This window comes from Danaus plexippus, chromosome 7, assembly GCF_018135715.1.
Source record: "Danaus plexippus chromosome 7, MEX_DaPlex, whole genome shotgun sequence".
In the NCBI taxonomy this organism is placed as follows: Eukaryota; Metazoa; Arthropoda; class Insecta; order Lepidoptera; family Nymphalidae; genus Danaus; species Danaus plexippus.
Window position 1 is genome coordinate 4,541,008 of NC_083541.1, and position 16,687 is coordinate 4,557,694.

The following is a 16,687-nucleotide window of genomic DNA, read 5'->3' on the forward strand; positions in this document are numbered from 1 at the left end:
CAATGTTTATATGTTTAGGTGTTGCAATAAAATTTAATTGTAATATCGATTACTTTCCGCTTCAAATTCAAGAGAAATTTTAATAACGATTCCAATGTATTTGAAGCTATGAGTAAATAAACAATTTATAAAAAAAATTGTACGAACATTATATTATTATTTTTTTCTTTGTAAAGGTCATAGAAATTTAAAGCAAAAATTATTTTCTACAATAGTTTATGACGGCTATTGATGCCAGTAGCAATTGCATTGTTTACATTTAATGGCTCGCACAATGTTTACAAATGATAACAGAAAACAAAACAAAACTCAGTCCAGTATATGAGTCCATCTAATATGGAAATCGGGGTCACGTTCATTGACTTCGGTTCGGTTCTCGGTCATAGAATATTTCTGAAAATTACGACACCACTACGCCGTCAGCGATTACCTCATACCATCTACCTATTATTAGACAGATACGCAAGCTTCCATCGCCGTCCAGTCAACAGCGCTGTGCCAATACGAACGTACGCGATCAAATATGACTAAATATATAATCTTGTTTTACATCGTTTCCCAGTTATTCGCAGCGCAAAGTTACAAAATACTCGGTATATTCCCATCCGCAGACCGTGGCAATTATCAAACATACCGTGGATTGTTCCGTCAACTGACGCAGCGGAATCACCATGTGACTCTCATTACCCATTTCCAAATGCCAAACCCGCCTGTCAACTATCATGAAGTTCTACTTAGTGACAAACAAGATAATAAAGGCCTGTCATTCGAATCAGTTATTGTGAATGAAGTATCGCGTGTGCCGTTCGAAACTCTGGTATCAACTAAAGAAGGAAACGATGATTGCAAAACGCTAATGAACAATCACGAGGTACTGCATATGATAAGAACGCAACCTAAATATTCTGTGATAATAGTCGAATCATACAACAGTGACTGCGCCCTTGCGTTGGCGGCAAATTTAAGTTCTCCGTACATAGCGTTTAATCCTCAGTCGATACACCCTTGGCATTTCAGTAGACTAGGAATACATTTCAACTCGGCTTACGTCCCCCAATCTCTACTGCCGTTTGGAAAAGAACCATGGTTTTTTGATAGAGTCAAAGGTTTTATATTGTACCACGTAGCGAACTGGGTGTATTATATCGGTTCGCAAGTAACGGATCACGTGTACCTCTATAAATATTTAGGGGATAATCTACCAGCGTTGGAGAGCATAGCGTCAAATGCCAGCCTCGTGTTTGTGAACACCCACAAATCTGTTTTCGGGGGTGTGGTGCGAGCTGATAATGTTGTCGACATCGGAGGAATACATATCAGACCACCCAAAAGTATACCTACGGTAGGCATAACACTTTTTATTCAAAACTTTATAGCCTCAAGTACATTTGCGTCCTTAACAATTAACACTAATATGATAATTAGCACGACATACTCATGTTTTAAAGTTGAAAACAGTCTAAAATAATTTAAACAGAATAATATTTTTTTTGTTTGTTTCTTTATTCATAAATAATAAAGATGTTTTTAAGTTCGACGTCGCTTATAAAAAAGCCTTATGGCATCTTCACCATCCATACAATATACCTATGTATAATACAATCAAGTAACCTATATACATTACTAAAAACAATGAGCATAGATTGGACTTTGACAGAGTAATTTAATTGATTATTTATTCTTTCGGAAACTATTCATACTATAAAACATTTATTATCTATTCATCACACATTCATTTTAGTTAAAGTTTTTCGCAATAACATCGTGAAAATAAAAATGCAACAATGTTTTTTAACGAGTCGTTATATTCAATTAAAACATTTTTTTTATTTAGTAACACCCCTTCGTCATATTATAATACGTTTGATTGAAATTTTTTCTTGCTCTAAGAGCATTTAAAAATAGAATTTGTTTCTGATTTCAAGGTTGATCTTTACATTGACAAAAATAAAAGAATGGTTAGTTATAACTGCAAGGCGTATGAAATTAAAATTATCTTGTATTTTCATTCGTCAATATTTCAATAACATACTCAATTATATTAAGTAATTAACTCGTAAAAGTATATTGCAAGAATTTTTAAAACTAGATACACCTTTACAAAAATTTTTGAAGAAAATTTGAGAAAATTATAAATTCACTGCTTCGTATCTCAGTTGCTTATAAATAAATTAAATATACACTTAATATAAATTAATAAGGTATATAGGATAAAGATGGGGAGATAGAAATTTTAAATCATTATCTATGAGACAATATATTTATCATAACAAATATAATCAAGTCTTATGTTTAAACGTTCTTCAATATAATACTACGAGTATATCACCTAAACTTATATATATTGATCTATTTACAGCATATAGAAAGATTTATTAACGAAGCTGAAAACGGAGTTATCTACGTCAACTTGGGGTCAACCGTCAAAGATTTCACATTACCGAGCGACAAACTCACAGAACTAATATCAACGTTCAGAAAATTACAACTCCGAATATTATGGAAATGGGATGGAGACAGCGTGGAAAATCTGCCAAGAAACGTTATGACTATGAAATGGTTTCCGCAGTATGATATTTTAAGTAAGTTAATATATTTTACACTACCCCATATTATGATATTGAAATAGAAAAAATAAATCTGTCTGTTGAATAACAGCGATGAATTGATTTTAATATAACTTTTCAGGAAGATATAACCTCTGGCAAAGATATATTATTGCTTTATATCACTGACAATAGAAAAAGGAATTTAAGAATCAACATACTATAGTAATAACTCTTTGGTCGGTGTTTTAAATCATATGCTTATTAAATTTCAGAACATGACAACGTAAAGGCGTTTATCTCCCACGGTGGTATTCTAAGTTGTACAGAGGCGTTGGATGCCGGCGTGCCAGTGGTAGCTATTCCTTTGTTTGGCGAACAGTATGGCAATTCCGCAGCCCTAGTTGATGCTGGCATTGCCAGTATAGTCACATATGAGAATCTTAAAGATGAACTACTGTTAGACGCCATCAATGAGGTCTTGGAGCCAAGGTTTGTATATATTGATATAAAAATCTCCATCTTAGACATCAATAATCCCTTAAATACGCTGAAGTCACAATTTCGTTACTTAACTTATGAGTATTAGGAATGAGTATTAATAAAAATAGTAGTTCATGTAGTTACATATTAGAAAAATAATTGTATTGCCATCTTCATAGTAACCATCCATTCATCCTTTATTAAAATATTTATGATAACAGAGCCGTTGACATAAGCAAGTGAGACAGAAAATATACAAGACAATATTTCTAGAAAATAAATATAAGAATCTAAATGCATAAATAGATTAAGATATTACATATTGAATTAACGTCTAACGGTGTTATAAGTTCTTAATAAGAGTTCAGATTATAAAGTTTAGATAACATTTTAAATATTCCACTTGATTTATCTACAAAACAATTCTGCGTAACTAAGTTCGTATCTGTTATAAAATAATTGGAACGGTTAAATGATGTGGCGTAATTACATTCTCAGTATATATAAATAATGCTACGTTGTGTATATCATTTAAATCTCATATGCAACTTACAACTCCATACGCATTATATAGGAAGAGTGACATAAGCATGAAAGTAACAGGTTACGTGTGAAGACACGAGTAGCTCTTGCGTAAATAACTAAAGGCTTTGATATAACACTCCATGTTAGAGAGCCCACGACCGTGTCGGACCAAGAATGCCTGTCTGTTTTTATAAACACTGCACACATTTCAATCTTGTGTCTTGTTAATAATATACAAAAAAATGTTAATAGCTATTTAGAAATGATATTTGTATCATAATTTTTTAAATATTTTGTAAAGAATCATCAAAATTTTCCAGATGCCAGCAACAAGCTAAGCTTGTTTCTCGAATGTGGCACGACCGTCCGATGAATGCCTTAGAAACCGCCATCTATTGGATTGAATACGTAGCTCGATACAATGGTTCGCCAAACATGGGAGCGCCATCTGTTAAAGTACCTTGGTACCAACAACTGCAACTAGATGTCCTCGCATTTATATTTATAGTATTTTATATTGTAATGTACGCTTTTTACAAAGTATTAAAAGTTTGCTGCTGTTGTTGTTGTCAACCGGAACCCCCAGTTGAAAAAATATCACGAGAACGAACGACAAGAAGAGTCAAATTTGAATGAACAATTAATGGAACTAAAAGTGAGTTAGGTAATACTCATTTGATTTAAATTAAATTTGATGTGTAAGAATGTTAAGAACAGTTTTATTGTAATGTTATGCAAACTTTACGTCATAAAGACGTTAACAAGATGTAAGGAGAAAATATGCTTATAATAAATAGGTGAAGTGACTTAATTTATTGACACAAAAATAAAGTATGAATAACATTTTTGTGACTTATTATCCTAAAAATGTAACAATCAATATGAAAGCATTTAAATTATTTTTGCGTGATATTTATATTATTTACTTATTTTTATTTACGTTCACTATCATTAAGAGTCAAAGCTTTGAAACAAAGGAGGGACAATTTAATTTAAGTATACGTTTTTGAAGTGAAACTCCTGTGGGGGCGGGGGGGTGGTTTGGTCAGTAAAAAGTGACAGCGAGAGGGACTCCCTCACAATTTCTTTTTATTAGCTGTATTTACATGACTGTCTTTTTTCTTTTTCCTTTTGAGCACTTTCCTATATATACTATGCCTATACCACTTTTCTATTTATTTTCTGATTTTTGTATTCTGACTTTTCTATTTATTAGTGAAAATATAAAAAGACTCCTTCATCTTACACCTTATTCTATTAATTTTTAATTCCCTTTCTATTTCAGGGATTTTTTTTACAGTCGTAAATTTTAAACATTGCTATATTTAATTAAGTCGTATAAAATAGTTATCTATTAATTATTAGGAACCCTTAATATATTGTATACTTTTTGATATCACGGTTAAAAACATTTCTTTATAAATATGAAGTACTTCGGAAAGAGTTGACTAGAAAAGGCCATACTATAACAGACCAGTTTTTCGACAAAAACTCCAATAAGCAATATGACATAAGCTTACAAAGCAAGACCAGTATCAACGGAAATATGTTATCCTCACACAGCTTTATTACGGTACTGTATTTGGGATATTTTCGATTCAGACTGAAAGAAGCTAGTTTCAGAGCATGCTTTCGGATTATTGTGTTCATAACTTATTGAAAAATGAGGAGTAATTTGATGTGGTTGTAGTAAAACAGTTTTATAATTGTTGTGACCTTGGTATCAGCCAAGCACATTAATGTCCTCACACTATCACAATATGGAATACCAGAAAATATTTCATACAAGTAATTTCATTTTTAAATAAAGGTTTTACTCAGCATATGTAAGTTGAAATAAATAAAAAAACTTTATTCACAGTCTATTTTCAGTACGTACTTTGTCAAGATTAAATTTCAATAGAATTTTGAGTCCACATTTTTCCATTTTTATTTAGATTACCTCCCCTGGAACAAATGAATCAATATAATGTTCTTGCATCTTTAATATCTTGTTGTTTTTGTCAATGATGATGGTACAAGTTTATTTTTATTAGGACTTAGAGATGTTTACCAATGACTCAAAATAAATAATAACCGTTTTGAGTTTTGGGTTTTGAAACTATACTCGACAATAATGTAGTATCTGGTAAGGAAGTACATAAGATAGATAAGTAGAAAATGAAACACGGGAACTGAAACAAACGTAATTTGGGTATGTTTATTTTTCTTTCAGAAGATACGAAGAAAAAAAAGAAGGTATACTTGTTATCTTTCTTGGTATCTTTAGACGTTAAAATGTTGGTAATAAACGATATATTACTTAAAACATTTAATATTAATTTAATTTTATAAATATATGCGTATTAAATATGGCTCAGTCCCTTAGTAGACTAACCACAAAATTACTTAATATGAAGTGACATAATATACTTTATATTACACAAATATTTTGCTGGTTTACTGTAAGGTAAAATAAATATATTTTAACTATGAAATCCTAGGACTCAGAGAAGCTAAACATCATATAATACAAACTGTATGCTTTGTTAGAGACGCCAATATTTTATCACGCTTTCAATTAACGGAGGAGGTTTGGGAACAACATAATAAAGACGAAGTATTTGAGAATTCACTTTGCCAATAAAAGTAGATGAACAGTTATTTTTATTTATAGTATATTTGAAAAATCGATAAACTTATTCATCATATGTTTTTTTTATAATTTTTGGTTCAGAAACAACATAGCGTACCTAACGTTGTCCAAGAAGTGGTATGATCGTCCGATTAAAGCAATTTTTTTATTGTATGCACGGTAATCTATCGCTTATTTTATTAGCATAGCTTATTGAATGCATACAGATGTGCCATCATATAACATACTTATGTGTAGGTTACATTTTTACCTAAAGCTAAATTTGTCCAAGACTATACTTGGTAATAAAGTATCTCTATTCATCGTCTGTGTGACTCTATTTAACAAAACAAAGTAATAAAAAACCCAAGTGGAAGTTTTTACGCAATCATTGTTTTTGAAGTAATCAAATGCAAAGAATAAAACATATATATGTATATTTTATAGCATAATATTCAAAATATACCTGCCAATAAACACAAACTATTAACGCTCCTAATGTAAGTATTATATAGCCATTAACAATTACGTATAATTTTAGTGATAGCAACTACGTGAATTAAATGGCATTTGAAAAGGGAAAATTGAGCAATGTCAATGGAACTTTATGTCTGGAGCTGTTCGATCTATTGTAAGAAGCTGAGAACCGTATCTTGAAATTCTAGCCAGAGGGCTCGAGGATACGCCAGTCTCAATTGTGCCCATAAGAATCCTTACTACAACTAGGATTAAACTACCTTAAAAGAATCACTGTAAATAATCTCTAAAAAAAAAGTCTTTCTTATTAGATATATGTATTACCAAAATCTTTGTTGAGACTCTAAAATGTGGTAACAGAAAGAAAGCACGGAATTATGTTAAGGGGAATATATCTAACTTAATTGTTAAAAATGGTAAAAAGTCTTTGTTTTATTGGAACAAATATTTTTTACAGTTTGACAGTCGGATTTTGACCCTATTGGTATAATTAAAATGTATTAATTCTGGACCGAACTTTGTTATATAAGAGTGGGGCATGCATACAGACTATAATTTTAAAGTACTATATCTATTTCCCAGTTGCAATATTTAGAATTCAACTAGGCACCAGCCCCGGCTCCGCACGGGCTCTTTACAAAAAATATAAAATAGCCTATTTAATATAGTGAGATCTAAGATTTTCGCGAGTATTCATTTAAATGAAACTAGTATTATTCGGATTTGCAGCAACCGTGATCACGGGTTGCACGGTTGCTGCAAAGTAACCGAAACGTCGGGATTATGTAGTTTTTAAATAATAAAATCCGCGTAGTAAATCCGAATAATACTAGTTTCATTTAGACTATTTAATTTTGAGAATTTTTAAACTTATATTGTGATAACTTTCAAATGGTACGTCCCTAGTACTTTACATATACTGATGTAGGCTTGAAAACGAAGTAATTTATTTTGATAAGATGCCAATTTTTAAAAGTTGCAAAATGGATATAGTATGTTATCCTTAACATATAGACATATGCCACCGCGGACTTTTCTGTAGACCTATATAAGGTGCACAAATCCACTATATATTATTTTGTTATATCTCAAAGAATTTAGGCAGCGTTTTCGTTAAAAGCTCTCAGACGGCTCATGTTTTCCCTACATCTTCAACAAATATCGTTAATGTACACAAGTACAAGTAAATAAAAAACTTAATAAATTATATACTAAAACATTCCTCGAGAATCACGCTATCGAGTGGTGATAACTGTTTGATAATCGGTGCAGTAGTTTTTCCGTTTATCGCGAACAGAATTTGTTTTAAATATGTATTGAAGTCGACATCTTTTTGGAGGTAAGCGTTATTACTAATCAGTACTACACAAAAAAGATCACTAGGCGTTGCCACTTCGAATTTTATTTCATTTATTTTTTGTATTTATTTGTTTTGTTTTTAATGAAGACGGTAGCCAATAGACCTCACATTAATTAAAACAATAATATTTATAACTTAAGTTTTTTTTTCATCAAAACCTTTTTAAATGTAAAAATTATTTCTAACAACTTTTCATTTCGTACAAAAGCCAGGGAAAACTTTAGTGTTCTTTAGATGTTTCCTTACTGTTTATCTGTTCTGTTCAGCTTTTCTATTAAAAAAAAAACCGTTACACTTCCAGTAGATATTTTTTGTTCGAATCTTATACTTCTAAATATTTGATAAATTTCACTGATTATATTTTATATCTCAATTTTGTATAACATACTTAATTATCGCATCAAAACTTTACGTATGTAGGCCCATATCGAAGTGCTTGATAATTAATAATGTGGCCTATTTAGCCTGATATTTTTTTTTATCATTCAGACAATGAACGTACATAGAAGTGGTTTAATGTCTTAAATTAAAAATAAGTACAATGTCAGTTGTTACAACGTTAATTAAAATTGCAATATTACTATCGTTAAGTAATAATATTGGAAAAGTGCAAACATTAAATATTTTAGGTGTTTTTCCTGCTTCAATTAAAAGTCATTTCTTTGTTTTTGAACCATTTCTAAAAGAGTTAGTAAACCGCGGCCATAACCTGACTGTCATATCTTATTATCCTCAAAAGGAACCGTTGAAGAATTATAACGACATAGATTTGTCACAAAATGCACAGGCCCTAGAATTGAGCCATCCTATTACAGATTCTCTGTTTATGACTGTGATGTCTATGACAGTTGGTCACATAGTTGTTGCACCTCTTTCTTGTAGAATTATGTTAGATGATGAAAATGTGCAAAATTTGTGGGAAAGTGAAACGAGATTTGATTTAGTGATTGTCGAACAATTTAACAGTGATTGTGCTTTAGCATTAGCGCATAGATTAAAGGCACCAGTAATTGGTATTAGCTCTCATATGATTTTACCATGGCACTACGACAGATATGGTATTATATACAATCCTTCATTTTCTTTATTCGATTTCATGGAGGGTGGAACTAAGCCCACATTTTTACAACGGCTAAAAAGAAGTTTTTTATACCACTATGTCAATATTGTTAATAGATACATTACACAAAGGTTGGAGTATAGCATTGTACAGGAATATTTTGGAAATTTACCTCCACTACACGAATTAGGATCGGACATTAAGTTAATATTAGTGTATCAGAACTTTATTTTCACCGGATCCTCGATATTACCCCCAAATATTATAGAAGTCGGGGGCTATCATGTTAAGAAGCCCGAAGAACTTTCTGGCGTGAGTAACCTTTTGTATATCATAAGTTGTTAACCGGTGGAAACTTTTAGTCGAGTCAAATCCAAAGATAGTTTATTCAAACGGAGAATAATTTGAACTTTTGGGATCGATCGAAATGAACCACTCTATGAAGAGCTAAACTTTATGTGGAATGGAATTTTATTGAGAAGAATGATATCGAAAAAAAATAGTTGACCCTTATTTTTAAGAAATACTATAATGAAATAATGCATTACTGATGTTCTATGGAATCAAAAATATGTCGATGTTTTTTTTTTTTGCAGGAATTATTAAAATTTATCGAAGATTCCGAACATGGAGTAATTTATATAAGTTTTGGCACAATACTAAAACCATCGTCAATAAAACCAGAAAAATTAAAAAGTATTATAGAGGCACTAGAGGAATTACCACAACGAGTTGTCTGGAAATGGAATAAAAGGACTTTACCAGGAAATCCAAAGAACATCTATTTATCAAAATGGTTGCCACAAAACGACATTTTAGGTACATTTCATCATTTCATTATTTACCCTCTCCGGTCACAATATCTACGACTAACCCAAAAACAATGGTTGCAAATTAAATTTTGTGTTCGTTTACAATATAGGTTTACGGAAAATACTAGTTCTCTTTCTTTTACATGAGCGGACGGTTAAAGTGACGGTAAGTGATAACCGTTAACTTTGCTGCACAAGATGTCCGACATTTCAAGTGCGTCACTAGTCAAACTAGTTTTTTCTATAAACAAAGAAAGACTGGTAAAATATATGCATACCACATGATATCTCAGAACAACGGTAGGATGGAGACCAATTAGTTCAAGACATAAAATTAGTAACGATGGTTTGTGACAAACCATTCCTTGTAAAAATACATGCAATATTATATACAACGAATTTATGTCTGTTAAACTCGAACACAACTTTAGAACACATACCCTTGTCACAAAAAATAACATAACGCATAACGTAACGCACCTCAAAATGTTTAAGCTGTGTAGAAGGGTTCGGATTAATCGCAGAATGTTCGTCAATAAACGTTTTCTAGCAAATAGAGATCAAAAAATAGTTATCATGTGATGATGATATTAAATGAAGCTTACAGAAGTTATGATACTTTCTAAAGATTTGTCAAAAGTCCAAAAGAAAGCGTTCTTGAAGGAAAACTTAGTATTTTCTTAACAATTCCGTAGAAGGGTTTCTACGTTAATCGATTTGAATTCCGTTATAAAAAACTTTGCTCCTTTTACAGCTCATCCAAAAACTGTTGCATTCTTTTCACACTGTGGACTCTTGGGGACTACGGAAGCTATTTCTCACGGAGTCCCCATAATCGGTTTACCAATTTTTGGTGATCAGCCCGCTAACGCCGCAGCTATTGAAGAAAGTGGACTAGGCGTTAAAATCACATTAAATCTACTGAACAAAGAAAATCTTCTCAAGAAATTGAGAACCGTTTTACACCCAGAGTTAGTTGGTTATTTATTTAAATCGACTGATTAAAGCTGTGTACACAATAATTTTATTTAATTTAAATATTTAAAACTTCTCAGATTTCGAGAAAACGTGAAAAGAGTTTCTGCAATGTGGCATGATCGACCGATACGAGCCATGGACAGTGCCATATTTTGGACAGAATATGCAGCTAAATACCAAAACATCTCACTCAGACCTCCAACTGTAGATGTTCCGCTATATCAATATCTTTGTTTGGATATTATCTTCACATTTACCTGTTTTTTAATTTTTTTCATACTTTTCATCAAGTTTGTTGTGCTCTTTTTGATGTTTCCTTTTAGTAACAAAACATACAATAAAAAATTAAAGTGAAATATTGATAAAAAAAAAATTTTTTTTTCATATATATTATATAGCATTCTTTTTAAAAAAAAAATAAAAAAGGTGTGTGTGCGATTCACACACGATAGAAGTGAAACTTCAGTAAATTGAGAAAAGAATGAGATGAATATATATAACAAGGGTAGGATAATTACAAAGTTTATTCGTTTAAAAATGAAAGTATTTTGATTAATTTTAAAAGATATTTTATTTAACATATGTTACATAATTTATTGCTCAAGTTCCATATTTTCAATTTCAACAAATGATACAAGAGGCTTATGATAACTAAAATAGGATACAAATATTTTAGTTTCAATTTGGTTGATATATCTTTTGAATACTGCATCTATTACCGTTTTTGATCTCGTAGTTGATTGAGTGCGATTGTTACACATTTTATTTAGCACAACAAGATATAAAAATACTGACAAACACACTGTTAAAGAATAACAAACCACGCTGACATCTTACTACAAAGCTGTAATACGCAGCCGCATACAGTGTAAAGTAGTATTAGCTCACGTACTTTTCAAATATACTAACACACGTTAAATGCTCAAATACAAGCAAGTATTGAACAGTGTGCTCTCTCGCTTTGGCTCACTAATTACAGGCGACTATGCTTAGAAGACGGGAGTGGGGACGCTACGAAGTATGGAACAAAGAGGAGAGACCGATAATATAAAATAGTATGTATATTTCTGTCTCTTTCTTTACCGGCTTCATTCTACACATTTTTGTATTTGTGTCTCTTACCTGTCGTTTTTTCCGTTGCATCAGGTTTGAAATCACAACGATTCTAAAGAAGTTTCACTTCAAAAGTTTCACTTCAATAATTTATTTGTGTGTACACAACCTGTTAGCTAATTAAAACTATCATAAAACTTTTAATTAAAACGAATGACCTTACCTTTCTTTTAGTTCACTCTTAACTGGTCACATACACTCCCTTTGTGATTATCTTAATTTTATTATCAAACGACAATATGGAAAATCTACTCGTAATTAATTTCGATAAACACACATCACCAGCACAGAGCTCACAGCTATAATTTTCCATAATTCGTTAATAAATTAATTCATTGTTCACTAATTAACTAATTAAAATTTATTCACTTGCGCTTAGAAAGACAAATGACAATATTCATTATTCAAGAATAATAAAATGGCGGAAAAAATATATGATCAGTTTATCGACCAATCAGAGTCCCGTTTCATTTGACAGTTAACGGACTTTCTACCAGATTTTAAACAATATAAAATAGTATGTATATTTCTGTCTCTTTCTTTACCGGCTTCATTCTACACATTTTTGTATTTGTGTCTCTTACCTGTCGTTTTTCCGTTGCATCAGGTTTGAAATCACAACGATTCTAAAGAAGTTTCACTTCAACAAGGACTCCTTAAATACATACCATTGCATGTTTTCTTCTATAGAAAAAACAAAATTTAAAGACAAAATTACAGTGGGATAATTGCGTCTTATAGATTTTTTGTGAATTTTAAAGCATTATCAATTCTGACTTCGAAACACGCAAAAAAAAGAAGTGCCATAAAACATAAAATACTAATAAATAAAGTAAATAACCTAGCCACCAATTTTTATCTAGCGACAATAAGTAAAAACAATTGAGAAAGGACTTCAAACTGAATATTTCCATAAGATTTACTATCTTATAAAATCCACAAACATAGAGAAATGTATGACTATTGAACGATTCATATAGGAAAGACTTGAGGAAATTTCCGTTTATTGCTAGCAGCGAAATTAAACTAAACTATTCAAGAAATCTCAAGAAGAAATTGTTACAGACAGCAGTTATTTTGTCTTTAAACGGTTTTATTTAGCTCACCCAGTTTGTTTATTTGGGTCAACTTTAGTAATTGAAATTTAACCCTCTTTCCGTTAACCGATGGATCTGAAATTTGGTGTACGCCTTTGATTCTGGTGACAATACAATTATCCATATTCAATATTATTGTGAATCCAAGATGGCCGCCGCTACAAGATGGCGGACAACTTAGTTTTTTTCAATACCATCAATATGGGTATCAAAATAAAGGGCTTGATAAGTATAATACAGTACACTATACAAAATTACAATATAAATCTCCCACCCAATTCAAAATCTGGTATCCTGTCGAGGACTGTGAGGCGTTAGGGTGGATAAAAATGATATGTCGTTAGCGTTTTCCCCTATAGATTCAGGCACATCTTGTTTTACATAGCCTTGGCCCTCTATTGGACGTCTGGGGGGGCCGACCATAAAAATGTCCAGTACTCGTGGGAACAAAATGGCAACAACAATTTATACAAAAAATAAAAACACAAAAAAGCAGAAAAAAAAGTATAAAAAAAAATTAAGTTAAACGATTTTATATTGCAGATAAATGTACCAAAAGCTAAAAAATAATTTCATGAATACAGTACATAAATCGTGGGGCACGTCCACTTTAAATGAATTTTGGATGACTTTGGGATAACTATTATATTGAATAATGAAATGATAACTTTAAGATAATCTTTGATAGTTTTAAGGGTAGAGATGATTTTTACAAGGCAAAACCCGTCAAATGGCTCATGCAAATGAGTTCATGTTTTGGTTTCAGTTTGTGATCGATATACTTCTGTCGTCACCCCCATTCATGGACGACACTTGCTACTTACCACTAGGTGGGTGAACTCACATACCATGTCTTTCGATTGTAGATATTGGAATTGCCCCACGATTTTATTTTATTTTATTATATATAACAATGTATACATATGGGTACCCATGACTGTATCCATGAAATTATTATTTAGCTTTTAGTACATTTATCTGTAATATAAAACCGTTTAATTTATTTTTTTTTACTTTTTTATTAATATTAATAGTAATGTTAATACTACCATCAGCCGATTGCACTTACTCGACTTAATAGACACAACCACAAAATACCGGTTCAGACCTAAATAATTATAATTTAATATTAATTCTTAATATAAAGAATGACACATGTTGTATTGTTCATAAATAATTTTATTTAGGAAATAAACTGTTACAAAGCTCAATCCAAACACATCATTATTATTTCACCACAGTACCACACAGAATGCATTGGCAGTACCAGAGAGAATTCACAGTATTGCCAATATAAATATACTACTTATTACCAACAGTTCTCCGAGCATTTATAATCAAACTCTACTTCAAATTGACAATTGACGTGTAATTTGTCAATTAGTAATGATATCATCATAGCAAAGTACGCACGTCTGTTGTTAGTAAACATGAGTTTGTATAGGTTATGTCTTTGTTTTCTATTAATATGGCAAAGTGTCATTGCTCTTAATATTTTAGCAATATACCCTTACCATGGGAAGAGCCATTTCATTGTGTTCAAAGTTTATTTACAAGAACTGGCAAGGAGAGGTCACAATGTTACTGTGATTTCGCACTTTCCAGAAGTTAATCCATCAAAGAACTACCACGACATCAGTTTAGCTGGAAGTATGAAAGAAATGGAAGATAGATTACCTTTCCACAGATCATATTTAACTGTTCTTGCCACTGCTCTTTATCTTACAAAATTTGGAACCGATAACTGTAAGGTTATGTTAGAAAACGAAAGGGTTCGTAATCTTATAAAGGATAAACCTAAGTTTGATGTAATTGTGTTAGAACAATTTAACAGTGATTGTGCTCTGGGTATAGCATACAAATTGGGTGCACCAGTTGTTGGCACTACATCCCATGTTTTAATGCCGTGGCATTATAATAGATTAGGTATTCCGAACAATCCCTCTTATGTCTCCTTCCATTTTTTGGAAGGTGGCACTAAGCCAACACTGTTCCAAAGAATAGAAAGATTTATTTTTAATTTATACTTTAACACTGTATACTATTATACATCACAAAGAGTAGATCAACAAACACTTGCTAATTATTATGATGATATACCCCCACTGGAAGATTTGGGTCGTCAAATGAAGTTTTTAATGCTATATCATAACTTTATCCTAACTGGATCAAGACTGTTTCCAGCTAATGTTATTGAAATAGGTGGTTACCATGTCAAAGAAGCAAAACCCTTGACTGGGGTGAGTTCAAATATAAATTAACTTTACATTCTTCATATACTATATAATGAGTAACAATTTTTTTCAGGATTTATTAAAGTTTGTAGAAGAAGCAGAACATGGTGTGATATATGTTAGTTTTGGATCAGTTGTAAAAAGTTCAACAATGCCTGCCGACAAATTGAATGCTGTATTAGAAGCTATGACAGAACTGCCCCAAAGATTCATCTGGAAATGGGAGACAGATGTAGTACTTCTAGACAAAAAGAAGCTTTACATCTCAAGTTGGTTACCACAGGTTGATATTTTAGGTAAACATATATATTATAGCATTGTTTGTATTTTTCTAACAATTATTTATTTCTAGTAGATTTTAAAATGACATTTCAATAAAAATAAATAGACATCATAGGAATTTCAAAACAAAAGATGCAGTGAAATTTATAACTTAATATTTTTCTTATTTGGACCCTTCACCTAAAGATCAAAATAAAATGTTATGTTATTATTTGTGAAGATGTTTTCAAAATATTGAAATTGTTTTACTTGACAAATTCATTCTGAGTGCAAAGATTAGATAATATTATTAGATTAAGTACAATTTCAGATAGCTTATCGATGTTTTTATAAAAAAACACAGGTTAAATGAAGCCATAAATAAAGATTTCAGTTAAATAATTACAAAACTATTTATAATTTTTTATATAAGGAACCTGTTTAAGAAAATCCACTGATTTTTACAGGCAATCCAAAAACATTGGCATTCCTGTCACATTCTGGTATGGGTGGGACAACGGAAGCAATACATTTTGGAGTGCCAGTGGTAGCAATGCCCGTCGTTGGTGACCAACCATCCAATGCAGCAGCAGTGGAAGAAAGTGGCCTAGGCGTGACGCTTCAGATACGTGATCTCACTAAGGAAAATCTTCTGGCTGCTTTCAGAAAAGTTTTAGATCCTAAGTATAAATAACTGTTTTAAACTACGATTACTATATGCTATATGTTTCTTTGATTAAAATTGTGAATTTTTTTTATTGTAGATTTCGCGAAAACGTCAAAACCATATCTAAAGCATGGCACGATCGTCCACTGTCCCCTCTAGACACTGCTGTGTATTGGACAGAGTTTGCTGCGCGGTATCCAAACCAAACGTTCAGAACCCCTGCGGCTGATGTTCCGTACTATCAATATTACTCTCTCGATCTACTTATTTTTGCTGCTATTTTAATAATCAGTCCGATATTGATATTGAAATATTTCATAGCGTTAGTATTTTGTAAAAAAACAAAAACGACCCTACAGTCAAAAGAGAAAAATGAGAAGAAAAATAAAAAGAAATCGAAAAGAGAATGATTAATAATAACGTATAAATCAAATATAACTTTAATGAAGCATTGGATTTT

General features: G+C 31.5%; 2 protein-coding genes across 2 annotated transcripts; both read left to right on the forward strand.

Annotated features, from left to right (window-relative positions):
- The first annotated feature begins 466 nt into the window (after nucleotides 1–466).
- LOC116770710 (UDP-glycosyltransferase UGT5-like) lies at nucleotides 467–4,799 on the forward strand. The gene is made up of 4 exons (XM_032662304.2): nucleotides 467–1,342; nucleotides 2,360–2,582; nucleotides 2,822–3,038; nucleotides 3,875–4,799. The coding sequence occupies exons 1-4, from the start codon at nucleotides 524–526 to the stop codon at nucleotides 4,188–4,190; spliced, it is 1,575 nt and encodes a 524-aa protein (XP_032518195.2). The 5' UTR covers nucleotides 467–523; the 3' UTR covers nucleotides 4,191–4,799.
- Nucleotides 4,800–8,531: 3,732 nt separating this feature from the next.
- LOC116770883 (uncharacterized) lies at nucleotides 8,532–16,676 on the forward strand. The gene is made up of 9 exons (XM_061521011.1): nucleotides 8,532–9,377; nucleotides 9,662–9,884; nucleotides 10,632–10,848; nucleotides 10,933–11,197; nucleotides 13,832–13,895; nucleotides 14,440–15,305; nucleotides 15,373–15,595; nucleotides 16,028–16,244; nucleotides 16,325–16,676. Exons 1-9 carry the CDS (start codon nucleotides 8,547–8,549, stop codon nucleotides 16,635–16,637), a joined length of 3,219 nt encoding a protein of 1,072 aa, XP_061376995.1. The 5' UTR covers nucleotides 8,532–8,546; the 3' UTR covers nucleotides 16,638–16,676.
- Nucleotides 16,677–16,687: the final 11 nt, after the last annotated feature.

What these genes read in the sequence shown, in the direction of transcription:
- LOC116770883 (XM_061521011.1), top strand. Translation starts at nt 8,547, where the DNA reads ATGTCAGTTGTTACAACGTTAATTAAAATTGCAATATTACTATCGTTA. An exon ending in GCCACAAAACGACATTTTAG is followed by an intron (nt 9,885 to 10,631) that starts GTACATTTCATC and finishes CTCCTTTTACAG; the next exon opens with CTCATCCAAAAACTGTTGCA. An exon ending in AGAAAAGTTTTAGATCCTAA is followed by an intron (nt 16,245 to 16,324) that starts GTATAAATAACT and finishes TTTTTATTGTAG; the next exon opens with ATTTCGCGAAAACGTCAAAA.
- LOC116770710 (XM_032662304.2), top strand. Translation starts at nt 524, where the DNA reads ATGACTAAATATATAATCTTGTTTTACATCGTTTCCCAGTTATTCGCA. An exon ending in CACCCAAAAGTATACCTACG is followed by an intron (nt 1,343 to 2,359) that starts GTAGGCATAACA and finishes ATCTATTTACAG; the next exon opens with CATATAGAAAGATTTATTAA. An exon ending in TCCGCAGTATGATATTTTAA is followed by an intron (nt 2,583 to 2,821) that starts GTAAGTTAATAT and finishes ATTAAATTTCAG; the next exon opens with AACATGACAACGTAAAGGCG.